Source organism: Eubalaena glacialis, chromosome 9, assembly GCF_028564815.1.
Source record: "Eubalaena glacialis isolate mEubGla1 chromosome 9, mEubGla1.1.hap2.+ XY, whole genome shotgun sequence".
NCBI lineage: Eukaryota > Metazoa > Chordata > Mammalia > Artiodactyla > Balaenidae > Eubalaena > Eubalaena glacialis.
The window spans coordinates 13,309,225-13,335,104 of NC_083724.1; the positions used below are offsets into that span (position 1 = coordinate 13,309,225).

General features: G+C 50.5%; 1 protein-coding gene across 2 annotated transcripts; it reads right to left on the reverse strand.

Annotated features, from left to right (window-relative positions):
- Window positions 1-1,226: 1,226 nt before the first annotated feature.
- Window positions 1,227-24,805, reverse strand: PTGS1 (prostaglandin-endoperoxide synthase 1). Of its 2 annotated transcripts, XM_061200985.1 has the most exons (12): window positions 24,743-24,805; window positions 24,561-24,650; window positions 24,050-24,115; window positions 17,986-18,102; window positions 17,413-17,553; window positions 16,941-17,084; window positions 13,106-13,287; window positions 12,911-12,994; window positions 10,916-11,162; window positions 8,616-8,902; window positions 3,837-3,984; window positions 1,227-2,356 (listed from the first exon to the last, which is right to left on the reverse strand). In XM_061200985.1, exons 1-12 carry the CDS (start codon window positions 24,747-24,749, stop codon window positions 2,001-2,003), a joined length of 1,869 nt encoding a protein of 622 aa, XP_061056968.1. In that variant the 5' UTR covers window positions 24,750-24,805; the 3' UTR covers window positions 1,227-2,000. The 2 variants fall into 2 exon arrangements, with proteins under 2 accessions (XP_061056968.1, XP_061056969.1); XM_061200986.1 differs by lacking the exon at window positions 24,050-24,115.
- Window positions 24,806-25,880: the final 1,075 nt, after the last annotated feature.

Genomic DNA, 25,880 nt, shown 5'->3' on the forward strand with positions numbered 1-25,880 from the left:
GTGCCATGGTTCTTCACAAGGAACTCTAAGCCCAAAATGGGAGCATGAAGAACCTTTCCCAATCTCTTACCTTATCCCTCTGTCCTCTCCTCTCTCGTAGCTGGCTATTGGGATCTGTGTGGCTGGGCAAAGTGTCTCAGGGCTCCAGAGTCAAGCAGGGGAGGGCAGAGCAGCATGAGTTAGAAGGGAGATCACACTTACCTGAGCTTCTCTCCTTTCACTGTTTTCTTCTTTTTCGTCTGCTCTACCCCCACTGGAATGTGAGCTCCATGTGGGCAGAAGCCCATCTGTCTTTTTTGAGTTTGAACTCTATTGAAGATTTTTTTAAATTGAGGTATAGTTGATTTACAATATTCGTTTCTGGTGTACAACATAGTGATTCATTATTTTTATAGATTATACTATATTTGAAGTTATTATAAAATATTGGCTACATTCCCCATGCTGTAAAATGTATGAAATAAACTACAACGATCTGTTGTGCAGCCTTATTGGTCTTGATCACTCCCTGCTGTAGCCCCAAGCATATGACAGTAACTGGCATGTAGTAGGCAGTTAGGAATATAAATATTTGTGACTGAACAAATAGCCTGCAAGTAAGGCGGAGGCTACAGCCCACCTCCGCCTTTGACCCTGAGCCAGACAAGCAAGATTAGGCCTGGAAGTGAGTCAAACCAGGAAGCAAGAGGAAGCTGGATGGAGGAAAGAGCACAGCTCTAGATTCAGCCAGACCTGGGTCCTAACCTGGCTCTGGCACGTGTGGAACATGTCACTTAACCGCCCCGAGTCTCGGTATCCTTGGTTTTGAAACGTGGATTATACCACCTGTTTCACACTGTTGGGTTGAAAATAAATGAGAATGAAATGTGTAAAGTTGGCACAGAGTAAATGCTCTCCTCCCCAGATGCCTTTCATCTCTGTTGTATGCTCAGTAAGGGAGGAAGTTGTTTTAATCAGATGGTGGGAACTGAACGCTACATTTCCTGGGGCTGGGGAGTTGGGCATTTTAGGAGAGCAGCCTGGAAAAAGCAATTCCTAACCCACAGGATGGGGGGGTGGGGGGGATGAAACATTAGCAGTGAAAGATCTAGACCATGACAGGCCCAGGGATCCCAGTGGAAAGTCTCCTGTTGCAAACCTCCAGCACATTTAGCCTGTGGCTAGGAGAAAGGTCACTTCCGTGTTACCTCTGCTTCTGGGGATGGTATCAAAAGCATAGCAGGCAATTTGGAAAAAGAACTTTATTAACTTCATGAAAAACAGCTGCCGTGAGTCAAGATCTGGGCAAAGACAGAGCTCTGGTGGCTTCCAATCAATGGCCTGGAAAAAGCCACCTGTTCCCTCTATATCCTCAGACCAGGGTCTCAGTTGGGGTCCCAAGAAGAACACCCCACCTCCTTGCCTCCTCTGTGCAGGCACAGATTCAGGCAATGCATTCTCATTAGACATTAGATTCCCCTGCTCTGTGGATGTCTCACTGAACAGGAAAATGAATCATCAATGCTCCAGACATTCAGGACAGGACAGATCTAGCACACCAGCTACTGTTCTGGATCAGCAACCAGGAACACCACATTCTGAATAACCAATCAGAAAGTCAACACTCTGGAGGACCACCCAGAATTCTAGAACGCAAAATAAGAACCCCTTAACTTTCTAGATGATTCCATCAGGAGTCCCATATTTTAGAATGCCTGTATTCCAGATCAACCAGAAATCTGACATTCTAGGTGATCAACCAGGAAACCAGTGTTCTGACATTCCGAAGGAGAACCACTCCTAACATTCTAGATGGTTCACCAGGAATTCAGCATTCTAGATCGACAAACAAGACCACAGTATTCCAGATCGTGGTGAGAGACCCAGAGTTCTAAATGTCCACCCTGATGCTCTCAACACCAAATCAGAAACCCAACATTGAAGACTATCAACCCTGGCCTCAGCGTTCTGGAATGATGAGCAGTAAGCTCTACCCTCCAGAATGCTGCTGCCCTGTCCCCTCAGAGCTCTGTGGATGGTCGCTCCGCTCCAGGCCCGTCCTCCTGGCGGGGGTCCGGCACGTGGAAGGAGACGTAGGGACAAGTCTTGGTGTTGAGGCAAACCAGCTTCCTCAGCGTGGCCGTCTTGACAAGGTTGAAACCCATCTCACCGCCAAATGTGCTCGACTTCCAGTACTCCGGAGAACAGATAGGATTCCCTAAGAGGCCCTTAAGGGAAAAAGGAGCCCCAATTTCTATCATACTCTCCCCAAAGATGGAGTTTGGAGGGCACTTCTCAAGAAGCAGCCCTGGGTAGAACTCCAAGGCATCGATGTCTCCATACAGCTCCTCCAACTCAGCTGCCATCTCCTTCTCTCCTACAAGGGGGAGAAGCCAAAGTCAGAATCATGATGCCATCCATTACGGTTCATCTGGGCAGGGAATCTTCTAGGTCCACCTTTTTCTGGGGAGGAGAATGGACTTCAGAAAAGCACCTTGAGCAAATGAGCACATGCCCTAAAATCTGGCCCGGCTGGCTGACCCTGCTCCGGGGCTGCATCTAGGGAAGGAATTTGCTACTGCAGATGGAGTCAAGGGCCTGGATCTGCCACCAAACAGCGTGTGACCTTGAGCAACTCACCCCACTTCTCTGTGCCCTAATTACCTGATCATTAACAACAGGCAGAAGCTACCCATCTTGTTTCCTTCACAGGCAGGTTTCAAGGCCTTATCCTGGTCCAAGACCCTGCGTTCTACCGGAGCTCAGAGATGCAATGTCACTTGCCCAAGATCACATAAAGACTTAGCGACAATGTTCTTTCTGTCTCTCTGGACTGTCATGGGAGACAGACATGGAGTGTCCCTACCTGTCTCTTCAAGTCCACCCTCCACAGGGTACCAGTACACAGTCAGGGGTCATGTCACACCCTGGTCAAAACCTTTCAGTGGCACCCCCATTGTCTGGGACAGGGGTCCCCAAACTTGGCTGCCCAACAACTGGGGATCTTGAACAACAACAAATATATATATATATATGACATATAGACATATATGTTACATATATTTATTATACATATATTATACAATTTGTGTTTTATATATATATACACTTACACAAACATATACATACATATGTATATACATACACATACATATATGTATGGAGAGATATATATATACACACATACAGATTCTTGGGTACCACCTAGGTCTACTGAATCAGAATCTCTGGAAGAGACATCTCAGATTTGGTATTTTTAATTAGTTTTCTAAGTGATTCTCAGGTAGCTGGCCCATAAATGGGACTTAGGAAACACTAGACAGAATAAAACCCAAAATCTTAGCGTAGAATCCAAGATTCCACACAATCTGAGCCAGCCTCCTATCACTAACCTCCACCCAGCCACACCTAGGACTGTTCTCCTGAATAGGCTCACTTTTTTTTTTCTTTTTTTTTTAGGCTCATTCTTTTTAACCCCTGTGCCTTTGTACTTTCTGCTCCTCCACCTAGAATGTTCTTCCCTCTATCCTTCACCTGGAAAATCCCTTTTTTTTTTTTCTTTTTTGGCTGTGCCGTGTCTGTGCCCCCTGCAGTGGAAGTGCAGAGTCTTAACCACTGGACCGCCAGGGAAGTCCCAGAAAATCCCTTTTTATCCTTCAAACCCAGCTGAGAAGCCACCTTCCCTCCCCAAGCAGTCATCTGCCATCCCTCGCCACCCCTGGCACCGTGCTCCCACACCCCTCAGATCCCATATGTGCTGGCCATATGGATCACCCCGTTCTGTTTCCTCAATGTCTCCTTCACTTCAGCTCAAACCCCTCGAGGGCAGGAGCCATGGCCGGGAAACAGCTGCTCACCTGTGAGCTCCTGGAAAGAGGTGTAGGGCTTCATGCCAAACCTCTTGCGGTACTCATTGAAGGGCTGCAGCCGCAACTCTCTCGATTCCTTGATGACTTCCACAGCCACGTATAGGACACGGTGGTCTATGTTCCTACCCCCGCCGATCTGCCAAGAGATAAACACAGTTGTGGTCTGAGAGCCAGGCCATACCGTCCTGGAGAAGAAATTCAGGTCAGGAGTCCTTTCTGAGCAGAAAGGATGGCTCAGCCTAGCAGCCACCAAGCTGGGAACCTGGCCCTAGGTCTGCACTGCCATGCTTTCTCAGGGACCCCCTCTGAGGCTCAGCTTCCTCATCTTTAGAGTGTGGAGTGGGCCAGGAGGACTTCTCTAGTCACTCACCAGACACACTGTTCCCCAGCCCTTTGAATTTAGGTGAGAACCCCTAACATTCTGTTAAGGAAGGTTCTGGAACTTATTAGGTTCAGCAACTAGGACTCTGCAGAGGAGATGGCCAGCACGGCCACAGTCCAGAGCTCAAGCAGAGGGGACTGGCATTTCAGATCTGGAAATAAAAGGCAGAGCTTTCAAGTGATGGAAACAGACGGATGGACAAATGTTAGTTTGAGGGGCCAAAACCTTATGGCTTTCCTAGGATATTTTTTAAACTCTACCTGGCAGAACTGACATGTGTCTGTCACTCTCCAAATCAGTTTTTATCATAGAACAAAGATGTTTAATCTTTTAATGGATTCTGCTAAGGAACTTATTTCTATTGCTTTCCATTCTCTATATCACAGAATTGAGATTAAATAAAATTTACTGAGCATCTAGTATTAAAAAGTGAACCCCAGGGACTTTCCTGGTGGTGCAGTGGTTAAGAATCCGCCTGCCAATGCAGGGGACATGGGTTCGAGCCCTGGTCCGGGAAGATCCCACATGCCACAAAGCAACTAAACCCTTGCACCACAACTACTGAGCCTGCGCTTTAGAGCCCGCGAGCCACAACTACTGAGCCCACGTGCCACAGCTACTGAAGCCCATGTCCCTAGAGCCCGTGCTGCACAACAAGAGAAGCCACCGCAAAAAGAAGCCCGCGCACCGCAACGAAGAGTAGCCCCCACTCAACGCAACTAGATAAAGCCCACGCACAGCAACAAAGACCCAACACAGCCAAAAATAAGTAAATAAACAAATTAAAAAAAAAAAAAGTTAACCCCTAGTAACCGGCCACCACTAGAAAAGAGAAACTGAGCTAGAAGTTAGGAACACAGAGTATCAAGTCACTCCATTCAGACCAGATAAAGGTACACACAGGGACAGGTGATTACATGTTTCTCCTTCTTTCTGCCAAGCCTCCTGGGAGAGGAATTGTCGTGAGCTAGCAGGGAGGGAACTAAAATCTTGCCATGAAAAGTGTAATATATAAACACATTTACTTTAACTAAACTTGTAGTTTTACTTCAAGACCAAGGGGGTGGCGTAATATATCCTGTGAAGGGAGGGAAATAGGGTTCAAAACCCAAGTAACCTGGTGAGATAAAGGCTCCAAAGGGAATTCCCTGGTAGCCCAGTGGTTAGGACTCTGACCTTTCACTGCCAAGGGCCCGGGTTCAATCCCTGGTCGGGGAACTAAGATCTCACAAGCCGCACAGCACAGCCAAAAAAAAACAGAAGGCTCCAGAAAAAAAAAAAATCTGATTCATAACTGTTAAGGAGCATAGGTCTACTACTGTATAGCACAGGGAACTCTGCTCAATATTATGTAACAACCTGAATGGGAAAAGCATTTGAAAAAGAATAGATACATGTATATGTATAACTGAATCACTGTGCTGTACCCCTGAAACTATCACAACACTGTTAATCGACTCTACTCCAATATAAAATAAAAAGTTTAAAAAGATATTCTTAATGCAAAAGAATTGTCAAAAAAAAAAAAAAAGCAGCATACATCTAAAGAAAGATCTATTGCTCAGGGTGAATTGATAATGATAATGCTAAAGAAAGAGTTCTGTTTGGGTAGAACAAGGATAATTGGGTGAGAAAGAGGAAAAGCATAGTTGGGTGAAGTTATACACCTTGGGGCAAAGCCAGCGGAGGCTGGTGCCAATCTCAGCTGAACCATTTGGTCCCTTGGTCCCTGAACCAAGCTGTGGGGCCGTTGTGGATTGACTTGCCTGCGTCCCAAAAGGACGTGTTGGAGTCCTAACCCCCAGCACCTGTGAATGTGACCTTATTTGCAAATAAATGTAATCAAGGTCATACTCCACTAGGGTGGCCCCAGATCCAATGACTGGCGTCCTGATACAAAGAGGAAACAGAGACACAGGGAGAACACCATGTTGGAGTGACGCTTCTACAAGCCAAGGAACCCCAAGGATTGTCAGCCACCACCAGAAGCTGAGGGAAAGGGAGGGAACAGATTCTCCCCTGGAGCCTTCAGCAAGAGTATGGCCCTGCCGACACCTTGATTTTGGACTTCTAGCCTCCAGAACTGTGCAACAATAAATTTCTGATTGGTATTAATACCATCTGGGGGAGTTAACTACAAGGGCTTTCTAGAGAAATGTTTGAGGATTGATCTTTTTCATGGCCTAGATGTTAGTAATGTGTAGTAAATGTTTAATGGATGCTTGGATGGATCAATGAATAAATGAATAAAAGGTGATACTTCTCAGGTGTAAGGTGGGAATATTTCTTTCCTTTTCTGGATGTTTCTTTGTCTATGGAGGAAACCCCAGTAGCCTAACACTCTTAGCATCTTTTTCCAACCTCTCCCCCTCACTCCTTATTAGAAGAGGAGTAACTTAGTATTATTGGTGAGTTTGAGCACAGCAACTAGGTGTGCGTCGTTCAAGCTGCCCTCTCTGCCGCTCTTGAATTCAGTTGACACCAGGTAGTATGTTTTCTCTCACACTCCTTGTTCTGGGGAGACAGGAGGATGTTGGGAGAGGCTTTCCTTGTTTCCATGCTTCCACGTCTTGGTAGCCAAGTTTGTCTATTTGGGGGTTTATTATTAAAAAGCCTGCTTTAGGTTTTCTAGAATCAGCTTTATCAATAATAAAGGTGATATTTTGAACTTCCAAAAAAAGAAAAAGAATAAATGTCTGCTGCTTAAAGCCCCCTGGTTTGTGTTCCTTTTGCAGCCCTAGGAAACAAATACAGGGACTGTAGACAAATTACTTATGCTAAGCCTCTCTTTCTTCATATGCAACAATGAGGAAGGTAGAAGCATGAGTCTGATATGCTTGTGGTAAAATAATCGAGATAAAGAATACAAAGCAGTTATCACAGCGTTGGTCACACGGTAACCCCGAGATGGAACCACGGGTGGGGATTATCAGGGGAGGCCCTGTTTTATCACTTCTCACACTCGCTTTGATATCCTGAGAATCCACACACTTCTGTGACCCTTCTGCCTGGTACCAGGAAATACCAGGGCTTTTCACACATGTCACCATGGACATTGCTTGAAAATTCTTTGGAAACCATGAAGCCCCGCACACGAGTTATTGTATCTGTTCATGTCTGTGTCCCCACAAAGAACAGAGACCGTAAACCAGCCAGCAGCTGCCCACTGGCGGCAGCATATGCTAATTGCAGTCAAATTACCAGGGGGAAACCTAAATCCATGTGGTGCCACAACATCATGGTAGGGCTGAGGGATAAGTATGAGAGAGAAGCAGGGGCTGAGGGGAGCTAAGGAAGGAGATGGGAGCTTCCAAGCATGGGGAAGGGAAGATCTAGGAGGAAGTTAGTTAGAAATTCCAGAGGGAAAGGCTGTATTATTTTGCTAGGGCTGCCATACCAAAGTGCCTAGGTGGCTTAAACAGCAGAAATTTATTTCCTCACAGTTCTGAAGGCTAGAAGTCCAAGATCAAGGTGTGGGCAGGGTTGGTTTCATTCTGAGGCCTCTCTCCTTGGCTTAGAGATGGTAATCTTTCCCCTATGTTTTCCCTCTATGCACATCTATATCCTAATCTCCTCTTCTTATAAGGACGCCAGTCATAGTAGGGCTCACCCAATGACCCCACTTACCTTAATTAACTCTTTAAAGACCCTAGCTCCAAATACAGTCACATTCTGAGGTATTGGAGGTTAGGACTTCAACATGGGAATTTGGGGCAGGGGGCAATTCAGCCCATAACAGAGGCCTCTAATGTAATAAAGACCTACTATGTGCAGGCACTTTTGCATATATTGCCATACCCTGAATGTCTTCCTGGTCCTCAAATTGCCATGCCCTCTGACCTCTGGGCCTTTGCCATGCTGTCCCCTCCATCTGGAACACAGAGACCCCGGGCCACGAACGCTACCTCTTGCCCTGGGAGACCCCTATCCATTGTTTGGATCTCTGCTCAAACATCACTTCCTTATCCACAATCCCCAACTCTGGGCCAGAAGCCCCTCTCTGAGTTCCCAGAGCATGGTGGGCTTTCTATACTGTGGTTCTTAACATGCTCTTATAATTCTGAAAACATCGGAAAAGCCCTTGGTACAGTGCCTAACACATAGTAAGTGCTCAAACGATGTTAGCTGTCACATGACTGTTGTTCCTTCCTAGGGTGTACGCACCAAAAATACAAGGACCCAAGAACCACATTGACCTGGTTCACCACTGCATCCCCGGCACCTGGAATAACGCCTGGTATCGTTGAATGAATGAAAGAACGAGAGAATGAATGAAGGAATGATCACGACCTCCCAGTAGGGGTGACACTCTCCCCCTTTCACAGAAAACTGGGGTTTGGATCCCAGAGCCCAGCGGCCCTCCCCAGCGCTCCTCTGGGGCTCACCCGGCCCGCGGGCTGGCGAGAGAAGGCGTCCACCAGGGCCTCGACCCCGTAGTCCACCAGCATGGAGGTGTTGAACAGGAACTGCTTGTAGCTGTAGTTCTGGGGGCCCACCCGGAAGGAGTCGGGCATGAGCGGGTGCCAGTGGTAGAGCTGGTTGAACTCCATGGCAATTCGGTTACGGTACTGGAACTGGGTGCCTAACAGCAGCTCCGGGTCAAACTTGAGCTTCAGGAAGTAGCCACTCAGCTGCTGCACATATTCCTCGATCACAATCTTGATGGTCTCCCCTGGGACGAAGGATGCGGAATGGGGTCAACAGAGCACAGGGCTTAGCCACCAGGCTTGGGAAGTGGGCCAGTTCATGCAAAGGGCTTGGTTTGGCCTCTTTAACATTGTAATGGTTGTTCGATTTTATTTGGCCACTTTCACTTTGCCTTTTTGTCACGGGGCGTGAAAATGGAACTTTCTGTCTCAGGCTGCACTGATGTCCCAAGACAGGAGCCATCTGCTGGTCCCATGTTCCCTGGGGAGGTCACAGGCCGGGCTGAGCAGGACACGCAAAGGAAGTATCTGAGGATGGGTTTTGTGACCCTCGGGTGGCCACCTTCCCACAGCCCATTAAAAGAGGCTGGAGACACCACAAAAGATGGGCACGTAGAGATTAACTTAGTGAGGGAATCTCAGCGTGCCTAAGATGATGGGGGTGAGGGGAGCTCCCAAGAGACCATTCTAAGAGCTGCAGCAGCAAACAAGGGACACTGGAGACATAAGTGAATCTCGTCCCAAATATAATCCTCCTATCTTCCTATGTATCAAATTCCTCTGCCCCCTCAGGAACCAGCTACAGAGCAAAGAGCCAGGGAAGACACAAAAGGAACATTCCATAACACAATGAAAACCGGTCAACTAGATATTAGAAGAAACTGATATTTTTGCCAACGAACCACTAGACAAATTGACTTTTAGCAAATTGATCTGGAGCCACCAGAACTGCAATCAGCAGACCTGGGTTTAAATCTTGGCTTCACCATTTCTAGCCACCCGAGCTGGGGCTGTGCTACTTACTCTCTCTGAAGCTCACTCTCCTTATCTGTAAAATGTGTACTAGAATCATACCAGTATAACAATATTCACAGGGTCGCTGAGAGGAGTAGACAATGAATGCATCTAAACTGCTTGGTACAGGGCCTGGCATAATACGGAGGGTCAATACGTGTATAAGTGGGAACACTACGTGGAGGTGTGAGGGGAGAATCCCCTCCCCATACGCACACGTCACAAAAGAGTAGACTAAGGCTCACACCCCCTCCCCACTCAGGAAAGCACTCCCCTCAAGATGTGGTGGAAGCAGCATAAGCTCTGGTGGCAGCCAGACCTGGTTCAAGTCTCTCTGCGCTGAATGGCCTTGGAGAATTCACTTACCCTCTCTGCATCTTAATCTTCACAACAAAGGGTAATCCTATCTGGGTCATAAGGCTGTCGGGGAGGGTTGAATGAAGCACTGGAGGTGCAGGGCCCTAGGAGTCCCGCCTCTGGCCACAGCTTCATCACCAGTCAGTATGCTGGGCAGCCTGCAGACACAGACTTGCCCTCTCTGATCAAAGTCTATAATACTGGGACTTCTGAACCAGCCCCTTCTCGTTCTTTAGGCCGTTCCTAACACCAGTGCAGGCTCTTCCAGGCACCAGTGAATCAGGCACTATAATTGGGAACAGTCACGCCCAGTGATGCTCAGAGGTGGGGGCAGAGGCTCAGTGGTGACTCAGAGTGAATACGGTCTGGACAGGGGTGTCGGGGGCCAAGCTCCCAGGCCAAGAACCATCTGACATTTTAGGCTGCAGGCTTACCCCTGTAGGGGACACAAAAATATCTTGTCCCTGAGGCACCCAGAAACTACCAACCTCCAGGAAGGCAGATGCATGCAGGGCAGGAAACAAGGATTCCTGAAGCCCAGGCAAGCTAGGGTATTTGCTGAGGATGTCCCTGAATGCTCCTGGGATGATGGGGAAACTGAGATTTGGGGTGGCTAACCAGATTTGCTGCTAGTCACCCAGCTAATAATCAGCTACCGCAGCCCTCCATTTTCTGAAGGCCTACTATGTGCTAAGTACTTTCCCATTCATCATCTCAACAAATCCTTACAACCGTCATTATTCCCAATGTATAGATTTGGAAAGTGAGGTTCACACAGGGGAAGGACCCTGTTCAGAATTCTAATCTCTCTGTCCCCAAACCCTCCACTCCGCTTCTCAGGACAGAGGGTGTGACCTTCCAGGACGAGGCTGGCTTGGAGTCCTCACCCATGAGGATGAGGCGGGCTGTCTGGAAGAGCTGCTCATCACCCCAGGTGGGGTGCTCAGCCTTCAGCAGGTCACACACTCGGTTGTGCTCACGCAACCAGAGTGTGGCGTAGAGCATGAGCCCCGGAAGCAGCCCGAACACCTCCTGGCCCACTGCCATCTGGCTCTGGGGCGGGATGCCCTGGGGGTAGCGCATCAGCACAGGCGCCTCTTCCACCGATGGCGGGTACATCTCTCCGTCCAGCACCTGCAGGATGGGGACACCTGGTAACCTGGGGAGGGGCCGGGTGTCTGCACCTGCGCAGCGGACACCCTTCCACTCCTACTGACAGCTGCCCGTAACACGCAGGGTGGCTGCCCCGCCTCCCTGACCAAGGCCTGTGGATTCTACCTCCTAAAGTGAGTCCCTTTCTCTCTCCCCTCTGCCGCCACCCTCTTCCAAGCCACCCTCATCTTCCACCCTGACTCCCCTCGTAAGTGGCTCCATCCCCCCAGACAGTCCGTTCTCGGCTCTGCTGCCAGAGCAATCCTTTAAAACACCCAAATCTAGCATCACACCCTGGCTTAAAACCCTTCCAAGTCCTCTCTCTGCTCTTGGCAGAAATCAGAAATCCTTAACACGACCCTTGCTCATCGGGAATCACTCAGGTGTCCAGCAGCATCTCCCTCATTTTACTCCCTTGAATTCACTCAAGCTGACTTCCCCTCTCCAGCCTCGATGCCTGAGAACCTGGCTTGTCCTGTGCCCTTCTTGGCCTCCCTAACTCCTCCTCATCCTTCATGCAACTCTTGGTTTGTTTGTACTTCCTAAGGAAGCCTTCCCCATCCTCTGCACACTCTCGTGGCTTCTCCCTGGTGGCAGCTATCGCAAGTGTAATTAATTATATGGCAGTGTCATCGTTCACTCAACAAATACACACCGAGGACCTACCATATGCCAAATACTGTTCTTAGCCCAAAAGATTCAGCAATGAACTTTGTGTCTTGGTTTTTGTTTGTTTAGATTTGCACGGTCCAGTATGGTAGCCACTAGCTATGTGCAGCTACTAAGCACTAGAAATGTGGTCAGTGTGAATGAGGAACTGGATTTTAAATTTTATTTTCTTTAGATTTAAATTTTAAAACAGATACCTCAGCTGTTGGGAAGTCTTTATGCTTAGAACAACTTGGACATGTGAATCTACTTTCTCAACTGTAAATTTTATGAAATCTAAATGCAGATCAGAATCTCCAGTGAAAATCTGGCACCCAAATTGAGATGTGCTATAAGTGTAAGATACAGGTCAGGTTTTGAAGATTTAGCACAAATAGTGAGATATTTTATTGACAATTTTTGTGTTGATTACATGTTGAAATGATAAGATTCTGGATATATTGGGTTAAATTAAAAATATATTATTAAAATCAATTTTGCCTGTTGCTTTTTACCTTTTTTAATGTGGCCACTAGAAAAATTCCAATAACTTAGATGTGGCTCACAGCAATGAAATAGGGCAAATGATACCTATCTTATGCAGTGGATTTGAGAAGTGCATGAGCTAATTACCTATGTGGTTCTAGCACCATTGAACAGTGCGAGTTCAGACGAAAAGTCCTCATGGAACTAGCATCTTACTGTTTGCGTCTGTGGTCCCTGAGGAGCTTGAGGGTAGGGCCCATGACTATCACGGCCACTGCTCCGCTGTGCCAGGCACATCATAGTGCCCAATTAATACTGTAGAATAATTAAATGAATAAATGTAGGCTGGAAATGTTCATCTCCTATGGAGCCCCAAAATCCACCTCCCAGGAGAACATGAGAGGCCACGTCTGCTCCTCGTCTGCTTCTCTTGCCTGGCACCCTCTCCCAGGGTTTGCTGTCTCTCCTCCGACCACACACCTCCAGCTTCTGCAGCTGGCCATCTCAGGACACCCTGGAGGCCCCCACCAACAGCTTCTGCCAGGGAAGGCCGTGGAAGGTTCTTCCCAACGCCCCATCCCAAGACCCAGTGCTACCTGGTACTTGAGTTTCCCATCCTTAAAGAGCCGCAGGTGATACTGACGTTCCAGATTGTCTCCATAAATGTGGCCAAGGTCGACCTGAAGACAGAGAGAGGGTCCACTGAGACCTCTGGGTCCTGCCCCACCTGTAACAACCTCCATGTGCCAAGTGCAGCCCAGAGAAGTGCCGAGCCCCTCCCAGGTACTCACCCCATGGCCCAAAGCCTTGGTGAAGCCAGGACCCATCTTGCCAGAAGTTTTGAAGAACTGATGTGTGAAGTGTTGCGCAAAGAAGGCAAACATGAGGTTGCTGCCTTGGGGGTCAGGGATGAACTTCCTTCTGAGCAGGAAGCGACGGCTCAGGAGCTCGGCATCTGGCAACTGCTTCTTCCCTGGTTGGGGAGGTGGGAAAGAGTAGTAGCTGCTTCCTGTCTGGATCTTCCTGCCTCAGGGCCTTCCAGGCTCGCCAGACCGAACTGGTCCACGCAGGAAGCCCAGAGTGGCCTCCGCAGGACCACCTCCCTCCCACCTGATGGCCCCTTGCACCTTCTCTACCAAAAGACTCTAGAAGTATTTATGGGTGAAATGGCATGATATCTGGAATCTGTTTTTAAAAACTCCATAAAAAGTAAGGTGAGAGGGGATAGATGAAATGACATTGGCAAATTGTGGACAAATCTTGAAACCCAGAGATGGATACATAGGACTTCATTATACTTTTCTCTCAACTTTTGTGTATGTTTGCTACTTTGTACAAGTTAACTCCCCTCCCCCTAAAAAAGAAAGAAAAAACAAACGAACAGAAGAACTTGACATTGTCCTCAATGGTGAAAAACTGAAACCATTTCCACTAAGATCAGGAACAAGACAAGGTTGCCCACTCTCACCACTATTATTCAACATAGTTTTGGAAGTGTTAGCCACAGCAATCAGAGACGAAAAAGAAATAAAAGGAATCCAAATCGGAAAAGAAGAAGTAAAGCTGTCACTGTTTGCAGATGACATGATACTATACATAGAGAATCCAAAAGATGCTACCAGAAAACTACTAGAGCTAATCAATGAATTTGGTAAAGTAGCAGGATACAAAATTAATGCACAGAAATCTCTTGCATTCCTGTATACTAATGATGAAAAATCTGAAAGTGAAATTAAGAAAACACTCCCGTTTACCATTGCAACAAAAAGAATAAAATACCTAGGAATAAACCTACCTAAGGAGACAAAAGACCTGTATGCAGAAAATTATAAGACACTGATGAAAGAAATTAAAGATGATACAAATAGATGGAGAGATATACCATGTTCTTGGATTGGAAGAATCAACATTGTGAAAATGACTCTGCTACCCAAAGCAATCTACAGATTCAATGCAATCCCTATCAAACTACCACTGGCATTTTTCACAGAACTAGAACAAAAAATTTCACAATTTGTATGGAAACACAAAAGACCCCGAATAGCCAAAGCAATCTTGAGAACGAAAAATGGAGCTGGAGGAATCAGGCTCCCTGACTTCAGACTATATTACAAAGCTACAGTAATCAAGACAGTTTGGTACTGGCACCAAAACAGAAATATAGATCAATGGAACAGGATAGAAAGCCCAGAGATAAGCCCACGCACATATGGTCACCTTATCTTTGATAAAGGAGGCAAGCATATACAGTGGAGAAAAGACAGCCTCTTCAATAAGTGGTGCTGGGAAAATTGGACAGGTACATGTAAAAGTATGAAATTAGAACACTCCCTAACACCATACACAAAAATAAACTCAAAATGGATTAAAGACCTAAGTGTAAGGCCAGACACTATCAAACTCTTAGAGGAAAACATAGGCAGAACACTGTATGACATAAGTCACAGCAAGATCCTTTTTGACCCAGGTCCTAGAGAAATGGAAATAAAAACACAAATAAACAAATGGGACCTAATGAAACTTAAAAGCTTTTGCACAGCAAAGGAAACCATAAACAAGACCAAAAGACAACCCTCAGAATGGGAGAAAATATTTGCAAATGAAGCAACGGACAAAGGATTAATCTCCAAGATTTACAAGCAGCTCATGCAGCTCAATAACAAAAAAACAAACAACCCAATCCAAAAATGGGCAGAAGACCTAAATAGACATTTCTCCAAAGAAGAGATACAGATTGCCAACAGACACATGAAAGAATGCTCAACATCTTTAATCATTAGAGAAATGCAAATCAAAACTACAATGAGGTATCATCTCACACCGGTCAGAATGGCCATCATCAAAAAATCTAGAAACAATAAATGCTGGAGAGGGTGTGGAGAAAAGGGAACACTCTTGCACTGTTGGTGGGAATGTAAATTGATACAGCCACTATGGAGAACAGTATGGAGGTTCCTTAAAAAACTAAAAATAGAACTACCATATGACCCAGCAATCCCACTACTGGGCATATACCCTGAGAAAACCATAATTCAGAAAGAGTCATGTACCAAAATATTCATTGCAGCTCTGTTTACAATAGCCAGGACATGGAAGCAACCTAGGTGTCCATCATCGGATGAATGGATAAAGAAGATGTGGCACATATATACAATGGAATATTACTCAGCCATAAAAAGAAATGAAATGGAGGTGTTTGTAATGAGGTGGATGGAGTTAGAGTCTGTCATACAGAGTGAAGTAAGTCAGAAAGAGAAAAACAAATACAGTATGCTAACACATATATATGGAATCTAAGGGAAAAAAAAAAAAAGAGGTCATGAAGAACCTAGTGGCAAGATGGGAATAAAGACACAGACCTACTAGAGAATGGACTTGAGGATATGGGGAGGGGGAGGGGTGAGATGTGACAGGGTGAGAGAGTGTCATGGACATATATACACTACCAAATGTAAAATAGATAACTAGTGGGAAGCAGCCGCATAGCACAGGGAGATCAGCTCGGTGCTTTGTGACCACCTAGAGGGGTGGGATAGGGAGGGTGGGAGGGAGGGAGATGCAAGAGGGAAGAGATATGGCAACATATGTATATGTGTAACTGATTCACTTTGTTGTAAAGCAGAAGCTAGCACACCATTGTAAAGCAATTATACTTCAATAAAGATGTTTAAAAAAAAAAAAAAAAAAAGAAGAAGAACTTGGACTCCCCCAGCCGTGGAGCAAGGTAGCCTGTGTCTGAAATGGGTTATGCCATTTACTAACTGTGTGAACATGGAGAAGTCATTCCATCTTTCTGAGCCTCAATTTCTTCTTCTATAATATAGGGCAAATGATATCTATTTTATGCAGTGGATTTGAGGAGTGCCAATGTAACTGGCAGAAAACTGGTGAGATGGAATCTTTTAAACCAAGGGTCAGCAAACTTTTTCTGTACAAGTCCAGATAGTCAATATCTTAGGCTCTGCCAACACGTGGTCTCTGTCGCATCTGCTCAGCTTGGCCGATGCAGCAGGAAAGCAGCCACAGGTGATACCTACGGAATGTGACTGTATTGTCCTTTGTGTACTTGAAACTGAATTGATGGCTCTAAACTGAGTAAACCCCCCTGTCTGAGGACAATCAGGAGCGGATAAGGAAGAAGGTCTTGGGAAGAAGACCCCTGCCAATGAGACCAAGTGGGGGTCTTGAACAACTAAAGAAAAAATTTGACTTTATGTGTAAACTGCGCCGATGAAGCACATAAGACTGTTTACATTAGTAAAGACCCAAACTCAGAGTTAGCACCCAATAAATAGCTCACTATTCTTTCCTTCCTCCATTTCAACTTTAAAGTCACCCCCATCCCAGCAGGATCCCACCCATTTAGTAGACAAGGTTCAGGCAAAGAGGCACCCTGGAAATATGGAAGCACTAGTCTGACTCTGCCACTGACCTCAGGGCAAGACCCCTCCACAACCTCTTCCTGTCCTCATCCCTGGTTCTGGATATGCATATGTCTTGCCTTGGTCCACCCATCTGTGAAATGGGTCAGTAACTGCTCTTCTGCTTGCTTTTTCCCAAAGGGAAGAACTAAGCATCTCCTGTGACACACCCCCAGGCCCAGCCCCCTCACCCCATCGCCATTACCTTTGGTCCCCATGGGCGTGGGACAGTCTCGGGGCACAGAGGGCAGAACACGCGTATAGTAGCTCACATTGGAGAAGGACTCCCAGCTGATGTAGTCATGCGCTACATTGTAGGTGGGGGGGCTGGGGATGAGGTTGGAACGCGCTGCAGAGGGCGAAAATAATGGTGACAAGAGGTTCCTGCCCCCAGTTACACGCCCCCTTCCCCACCTCTTCTTGGGTTGTTCTATTTTTTGTCCCCCCATGCGGCCAAGATCTTACTTCCCCGACCAGGGATTGAACCCGCGCCTCGGCAGTGAAAGCACGGAGTTCTACCCACTGGACGGCCAGGGAATTCCCTGGGTTGTTCTTTTTTTATTTGGCACCCTAGAACCCCCCCGCCCCCAACCCCTGCCCTTATCAGATGCCAAGAATTCCAGGAAGTGGCAGGATTTCTTGCTCCCCTAGATTAGGAGGGCCCTGCCCCCACCCACCTGTGAGTACCAGACGCATGAGCATGTCCCGGATGTAGGTGGCATTGACTAACTCCCAGAACCAGCGGCCATGCGTCAGCAGGAAGTGGAGGAAAGAGGGGCTGGGCCGCAAAGTAGTCCGGAGCCAGGTCCATAGCTCAGCTGTGAGGGCAGTGGGAGCCATTCAGTCAGGCCCTCCTGGCAGGACCGGAAGCAGCCAGAGTGGAAGATGGGAACGGGGGACGAGGGCCAGGATGGAACAGGGTAGAACCTCTGGGGCAGGGGTAAGGATGGAACCTTGGGAGTGATGGCACGTGACAGAGCCAGAACCAGACGTGAGGACAGGAGACAGGACCAGGGACTGAGGTCAGTAAGGCCGGAGCTGGGCAGTGAAAACTCACTACAGAGCCCAGAAGCAGGGAGTGGGGTGTGCCAGGAGTGAGGACTTGCGCTGGAGCCAGGTCAGGGGCAGTGTCAGAGGTCAAAGGCAGGCAAGAAAAGAGAACAGGGCCACGGCCGGAGGTGAGGGTAGGAAGTGGGGGTCTTGGAGGACGAGCCCAGGGGAGAAGGATTGGGCCTGGAGGCCCAGCTCACGGATGGTGCAGTTGGGGCCGGAATAGCCCGTGCGGGTGCAGTCACACTGGTAGCGGTCAAGGCCGAAGCGGACGCAGATACCCTGGTGCTGGCATGGATAGTAACAACAGGGGTTCACTGTGGGGAGAAACAGAGATCAGAGACCTCTCCAGGGTGACCTCTCGCTGGGGCCAGAGGCATGGAGTCCAGTCACAGCTCTCTCCTAACTTACTGGACTCCTGTGTTCCCCAAGGGTCCTCTCTGTCCCCACAGCTATGAACAGAAAGCCCCTGGCCCTTCCGTTTCCAGACCTTGCTCTGGGTTTCCAGTCTTCCCCACATCAGGCCACCAGGGGAAGTCCCCTCCTCCCTCCCTGCTGCCACCAAAGTGGGGCAGGAGAAGAGTCCAGGCCCCAGGCTGTGACATCAAAGGCTAGGAAACAGCTGATAAGACACTGCAGCCACAGGCTTTTCTAGAGCATTCACTTTCTGCCAAGTCAGAGCTCAGCACCAAGGGCAGAGTTTGTGGGGTTCAGTAAAGGGAAAAGGATAGGGGTTCTCAGACCAACCCCCAACCTCTGGGCACCAGGACCTACCATCCCTTTATTTTTGCAGAAGGGAAGGAAGAGCAGGTATCACAACGCCCAGTTATAGGCAGATGGGGTGGGGTGACTGAGGCCAAATAAGGGGAAACCCAGATGGGTCACCCAGCAAGTGGCACCAGACCAACTGCCCATCCCTTCACTTCCACCCCACCCCGAGACACTTAGCCATCAAGTCCAAGGAAAGACGTTTCCCAGAACCCGGAAGACAGAGAATGGGTTTGAGGGGAGTCTCAGCTCCCGTCCTGATAGACCCAGCCCTGGCTCACATCAGGGTGGAGTATGGGCTCTAGGATCTTGAGGGAGGTCAGGCACCACGAGAACAGGAGAGATGTGGCTGGAAAACTCTCTCCAGAGGGTGAGTGGAGCTCTAGCATCACCCCCACCAACCCCCTGGAGAAACCCCCCTCCAGGAAGTCCCTCCTTGTGTCTAACCCAGATCTCCCCAACCACAGCTTCAATGATTCTCCAACAGCAAGGTCAGAGACTCCTTGGAGCTCCCTCAGTGCTCGTTCACAACTCAGCGAGGGACACCGAGGCTCGGGAAGAGGTGGCGGCTTGGCCAAGACCAAGGAACAGAGCCAGGCCTCCTGCAGACCCAGGGCGCCTGTCCTGGCAGCAGCTCCTTCCCTGGCCTTCCACAGAAAACACCAGGTCCCTCCTGCAAACACACTTCCTTAACTGGGCTCAGAGCCAACGTTACAGGGAACTCTGATTCTTTGTGCATCTGATTATAGGGGGTCAAGAGGATAGCAATGGGCGGGAGGAGCCTGAGAAGTCGCCTCAGGATGCTGTGATCAGAGGGCAGGAACCTCTGGTTTAGGGCTCCTCACATCACAGAATCATGCAAATAGTTTTGCTTAAGCCCTGGCAACTCCCCACAGCCCCACAATAGCACCTCTGTGACCCTTGCAGGGTATAAAAAGAAGGAACCCACGGGAAGAAGTCTGAACAAAAAGGTCTTATCAGACCAACGCAGGCGGACCGGCAGGTGGGGCCCAGGGCAGGGGCCTGGCAGGACCCCCCTCCCCTCCTACAGCCACAGGACCAGAAACGCCAGGGAGCTCAGGCTCGGCCGTGCAGCGGGCTCAGGGACCTGGGATCTCATCGATCCCTCCTGCTCAGGACACTCTGCTGTTCTGCCCAGGAGCTCCCGTGGCGCCACACTGCCCAGCTCCCGACCCTGGAGCACCAGGTCCTCTGTCACCAACGGGTCGCCCTACCACTCAGCGGGCACAGGGGCTGAGGCGCAGCCCTTCTCTGGGCTGTTTCCCCATCCCTCCCCCAGTAGGGATCCCAAAAGGAACTCAGTTTGTTCTGTGGCAGCCCATCCCGCATCCCCAAAGCCGAAAGCTCTGCTCCCTCCTTGACGCAGGCTGCGGTTCCTCCCTAGTAAATTCCCTCCAGATCTACCTGCCCCTGCCCACTGCGCATGCACCAGAAAGCCGCCCCCTAAATGTCCACACTCCGCTCTCTCTCGCCCCTGCTCCACGTTCCAGCTCGACCTGCTCTGCTCTACCACAAGCCTCCAAGGAAAGAGGCTTTCCCTGACTTTCTCCTCCCTCACAGAGGCCGTGCACACAGCTGGGGCTCAACCCATGTCCTGGAGAGATCCAGCCACCCAGGGAATCCAGATGCGGTGGCCAGAGCTTAACAAATGTTTGTGGAATTTAAACTGCAGCGAGGAGACCAGCCAGCCCAAGCTTGGCCAAAGGGACTCCCTGATTTCCCCAGCACCCCCGCAGCTGGCCCTGAAGTCTGGCTTGAGGGCTTCAGCAGGCAGCAGAGCTGTGTCCCCAGACGCAGAAGTTCCTGCCCGAATCCCTCTCCTGTCAGGAGAGTCTGTGTGCCGGGCGGGCGCAGGCAGAGGTCCCTCCCTCCCAGACCTGCTGCTCAACTTTCCCTCCCTCCTCTTCCGCAATCTTTCCATAAACACCGGCGGCCCCAGGGCAGGGAAAGTTCTCCCCAGCAAGGATAGCAGCTGCCGCTGGCGGCCCCATGATGTCAGGGTGGGCAGAGAGGAGACTAGGTGCTGCTTCCCCCCATTCCCCGGGCGGGGAGCCTAACCACAGCTGCACGGTCACGATGGGCCGGGAAGCCAGGGCTCTGGCTGACCCTCCAACCTTGCATATCTACCTCGTTTATCTGCTCAGCACTCCCTGGTGGGTGGGTGAGACTCCCCCTACCTCTGCCACCCCCCCCTAACCCTGCCACCGATGAGGAGACTCGCCCAGGCCCCACTGCTTCAAAGTTGCAGAGCCAAGATGAACTACCTTCTCTTCCCTGCCCTTCCTCCTCCTGGAGGGGCCCAGGCCTGGATTTGGGGAAGGGATGCAGAGGGAGAGTCACTTTGTTCCACAGGCTGGGGATGACCCCAGGTGAGATAGGTTTGTCACCTTTCCTTCAAGGTGGACCTGAAAATCCAGAATGAATGAAACCAGGACCCCAGAGGGAGCGCCATCCCCTACCGCAACCAGAGCTCTGGGAACTATTCACAAAGGAAGGCCTTCCTTCAGTCTAACTTAAATCCCGCATGCTTTCACGTGCCCAGCGGAGGACACCCTGTATAATAAAACATCAAGAAAGAGAACTAGGGAGATGCAGACACAGAGTCTAAAGTGCCTTGAGTTCCCACACCCAGCACAGGGCGAGACGCCAAGTAGGTGCTGTGGGTGAAGATCTGTGGGAGAGTGACTGCTCTTCACTGGCTGTGTGTCCTTGGGCAAGTACCCTGTACCCTCTGGGCCTGATTTTTCAGTGTTTTCCAGGAAGGGGAGGGAACAGACAGGCTCTAAGGAAAAACCTCCCTCTCTGCCTCCCCTTCTCTTCTCAACTCTGGGCGAAGCCAATCTATCTCCAAATATCTGGGTTATTTGCATCAATATGATTCCCTAGCCCCATCAGCAGAGAACCTTGCAGCTTGCTCTCACTGCGTCTTCAAGCCAGCCCAGAGGTGGGGTTGATCAGCAAGCCCACACTGCACACGTTCCCACCGAAGAGGAACTGTTTAGGACTTCCCGGCTCCAGAACTTTCTGAGGATCCGGCAAGGAAATGTCCCCCAGCCCAGGAGTCAGGGCTCCACGCACAGTGAGGGAACACCAAGTCGTCAGGACTTGGAGGCACCAGGCAGCAAGAGGGCCCATTAAAGAAAGAGGCTGGACTGAAATTTCCTAAGAATAATATTTAGAGAAGCTCCAGGAGCTTGGCAGCCAAAGAGAAAAAAAAAAAGGGGGCCCTGACCAGCCAGACCTGGGCCCCAGGCCCTACACCACACCAGGTCAGCGGCCAGCCGACAGGCACCACCGCAGCAGGCCCCGATGGCTGGAAGAGGAAGTCCTCTCCCAGCCCACAGACCTTGCTGGTGCTGCAGATAGGAGGCTGCAGGCAGCAGGAGGGTTTGGCACAGGCGGGGTTCCTGCCCCACGTGCCAGGGTTAGTTGACCTCAGGCCCCTCTGCCTGGCATGGAGCTCCGGTTGCCAGGTCATGCCCTATCCCTAGCCAAAGAGAGAGCACTAAGCCAAGTCCAGGAACTGGAGGGGATGAACTTGAGCATTAAGGAAGCCCTGGCACACCCCTGTCCTCCAAGCCGGACTCCACCTCGTCCGTCACAGGAGAGGCAGAAGCAACATTCCCTCCCGCCACCTGCCCCCACGTAAGCTTGCAGCCCTCGTCTCCCGGGGGAATCAGCCTTTGCTGTCGCTCTAGGGACAAAACACAGGCTTTGGCTTTCTAGGGCAGATGCTTCCCCTGAATGTCCAGGCATCTTGGACCTCAGTTCACCCAGAGACTTGGAAACAGGAAGGCAGCCCAAATCTTCTGCCCCAACACCCAACTGGTCCTCCGTTCTTTCCTTGACCCTTGCAGCAGCCTCCTTAACGGTTCCCCAGCCTCCAGTCTCACCTCCAAGTCATCCGCCCAATCTCACTCTCCTGCTCCCAGTTACCCTGAGGCCCAAGTCCATCTCCTCATTCTGCATCCAAAGGCCCGTGTCCACCAGCAGCTGCCTCTGTCCTACCGCTCCCTGTGTGCCCTTCCACTCCCACAGTTCAGACCTTTAGGCTTCAGCTCATGCCCTTGCTCCTGCCAGGAAGATCCCTTCCAGAGTTTCATAGTAAAACCTCACAGGATTTCCACCAACTCACCACCTCCTTCGGGGTCCAGGTCAAACGTCACCACCTCCAAGAAGCCTCCCGAAATTCCTCACATGTAAGGGATGAGAGATAACTGCCCCCCACCCCCGAGCCCCGCACACCCCTGTGCTTCCCTCAGTCATGGCCCTGACCCCCTTGGATGACAGTCTGTGGGCATTTCTATCTCCTCCACCAGACTGCGAGCTCCTCCCAGCTCTGTCTCCAGGCTGCAGCCAAAGACTGGCATGAAGCAATCCCCTGGGAATGTTTGTGGAGTGAAGAAAACAATTCTGTTTAAACACAATATAAAGATAAGTAGAAAAGGCTAAAAGCAAAATGGCACAGACCATGGCTCACTAAGTACTGGTGAACAGACACAGGAGGACAGGCAGGGTGAGCCCTGGGTGCCCTGGGGGCCTGGATGGGGCCGAATGGGGCTTCAGAGGAAGTGCTGGGCTGATCCAGGGGCTAACAAAAAGGGCCACTGGGTCAGCCTAGTCAGCCCCGGCTCTGCTACTGGGGTCTCAGACAAATGGGCTCACCCCTCTGGGCCTCAGAGTTCCCTTCTGTAGAATGGGACTAACATCTCCCTGGCAGGGCTGTTGTGAGCACCAACAACAGAGATGCCCACAGCCTGGTTTTGTAAACTGTAAAGTGCTGGCCACATGGGTCTTCCTCCTCTTCTTCCCACAAACTAGACCTTTGCTCGTGCCCAGCATCCTCCATCCTTTCCTTGACTTCTCCAAATGCCACCCTCTCAAACCCTCTCCTCCAGGAAACCTGGTCTGATTCCCAGTTCACAAAGGTATCCTTTCTCTCTCCTCTGAGCATCACAACAGAAGGTTCAGATCCCCTCCCCACCATCCTCTGTTGACCCCATTTTGCAGATGGGGAATGGAGACCCAGAACTCACACAGCTAGGTGATGAAGGAAGCTCTGTCCAGACCCTGCACAGACACACACACACACACATAAGCAGTAAGCTGGGGGAGGGAGGCTGTCCGAAGGAGGAGCTGCAGTCCTTCACCTGGAACCTGGTACATGCATGGTGGAGGGGGAGGAAGGTGGGAATTTTACAGGATCTGACTTTCCCCATCTTCTTTGGGGTGATGAAACCAGGGTCCATTGGCAGCGGGTGAGGAGGGCAGGGAGGACTCTGAGGAAAGACCCTGCAAAATGCCTAGAGTCAGGTAGATCCAGCTTCCAACCCTGAGCCCACCATGCCCTGTGTGAGCTTCAGAGGGTTATAGCCCCTACCTGAGCCTCAGTTAACTCATCTGCCCAGTGGGGACCTCACAGGTGAGGATTTAAACCTCAGGGGCAGCAACCCAGCCCCGTAAGTGTATTTTCACCTCCACTGTCTCCGGAATGGCTGGTGTACCCCAGGTCCTCACCGAGGGAGATCTTCTCCACTGGGGCTGGGAATCCGGAAGGGTACCAGAAAGTTAGAGGCTGGAGAAAGAGAACTCGCCAGCCCGCCTTCCCCTGGCGCCTGTTGCTTCCTCCGAAAGTGGCCCGCAGGGGAAACAGCGGGGTTGTTGGGGATGAGCTTGGACCGCTGGGGGCCCAGAACAGGTGAGGGCCTGGAGAGAAGCTGTCCCTTTTCCCAAAGCCGGCCCGAGGACACCGGCCCAGTCTGCCCTTTCCCCCCGAAAAGAACCCAGTGGCGTCCTAGCCAAAGCCACACCCCCCGGGGGTCTGCAGAGAGCCCCCATCCCACCGACAGCCTCAGCCCCCTCCCCCCTCCCAGGCACCGCGAGCCGAAAGGGGAAGCTGGGCTGGCCGGAGGGGAGAGGCGGGTGGGGGCCAGGCCAGGGACGCAGGGACCTGGGGCTCTTCGGGGGCAGGAAAGGGGCCGCCTACCCGGCGCGGGTGCCCCGGGGTCCGCTGGCAGGACAGGGGATGGCGGCAGCAGCAGCAGAAGCAGCGAGAACCGGAGCGAGACGCTCCGCCCTGCAGAGGGAGAGGGATGGAGGGCTGAGCCTGGCACTCAAGGCTCCACCAGGAGGCAAAGGGGAGTCTGGGGCCACCGGGGCCGGACTTACGGCTCATGGTGCAGGGCGGCTGATGGATGCAGGATGCGGACTGCCTGCTCCTTGGGTGCGTCTCTAACTCTGCCCCGGAGCGCTGGCCCGCCTGGCCCGCCCCTCCCCACCCATTCCCTGGCTCCACCTCTCTAGCCAGCTGTCACCTCGGCCCCCGCCCACTTAACTTCCTCTGCTCCCGCTCCAGCCAAGACATTTTATTAATTATTCTATGACGGCCACTAAGGTGGTTTTTCACCCGAGATCCGTGAGACACTTGAGCCTTTAAAACCCAGTAGCACCAGAAGTGTGTCCATTTGCTTGATAAGAAACTGAGGCCCGGAGATGATGTGCAATGCCGAGGGCACCCAGGGCTTCAGGGCTGGTATCTCAGCCTAGAAACGTCCGCTCAGAACCACATACCCTACCCCCACCCCCACCGCCACCCCCAAGCGGAAGGAGGATGGAAAAGGAGCAGTCCAGGCGGGCCTGCACACAGTCTCCGGGATGGGAAACCCACTACCCTCAGATCCAACAGGGAGGACGGACTCCCCCCAAGGGCTGGGCTCTGCCCTCTAAGGTCATGTGTCTCTGCCTGAGCTTCTACTGCCAGAATGAAGAGCAGAGACTCCAAGTCCAGGAGACCTAATTCAAATCCAGCCTCTACAGCTTACTAGCTGTGCCTCCTTGGACCTGGTACTTAACCTCTCTGGTCCTCAGTATTCTCTTCTATGAGACGTGGATGCTAATAAGACCCATCCCAGAGAACTGTTGTAAGATTCCATAAGGTAATGCACACAAACTTCCTGATGCAGTGCCTAGCACAGAGTAGGTGATCCGTTATCAGGAGGCATTCTTTCCAAAGATCTCCTGACTCAGATTCCAGGGTGGCGAGGGTGGATGCTCCAGCTGGACTCACATCTATCTGCCTACGTTACAGAATCCCAGCACCCAGCTCCTCTTTTTTTGTAGCTGGGGAAACTGATCTTCGAAGGGGGATGCGCCCTGGGTCACACAGAGTCTCCTGGTCCCCACGTCCACAGATTTTCTCCCTCAGTTTCCCCCCCACACCCAGCCATCCTGTGGGCCCCAGAGAGTGGAAGGGCAGGCGGGAGGGCTCAGAGGTCCGTATGTGGGCTCCCAGACATCCTTGGGTACA

Excerpts from the sequence above, each read along its gene's own strand:
- PTGS1 (XM_061200985.1), bottom strand. Across the intron at positions 12,995-13,105 it reads CCAAGGCTTTGGGCCATGGG|GTCGACCTTGGCCACATTTA; the intron begins GTGAGTACCTGG and ends CTCTGTCTTCAG. Across the intron at positions 11,163-12,910 it reads ATGGGAAACTCAAGTACCAG|GTGCTGGACGGAGAGATGTA; the intron begins GTAGCACTGGGT and ends CCCATCCTGCAG.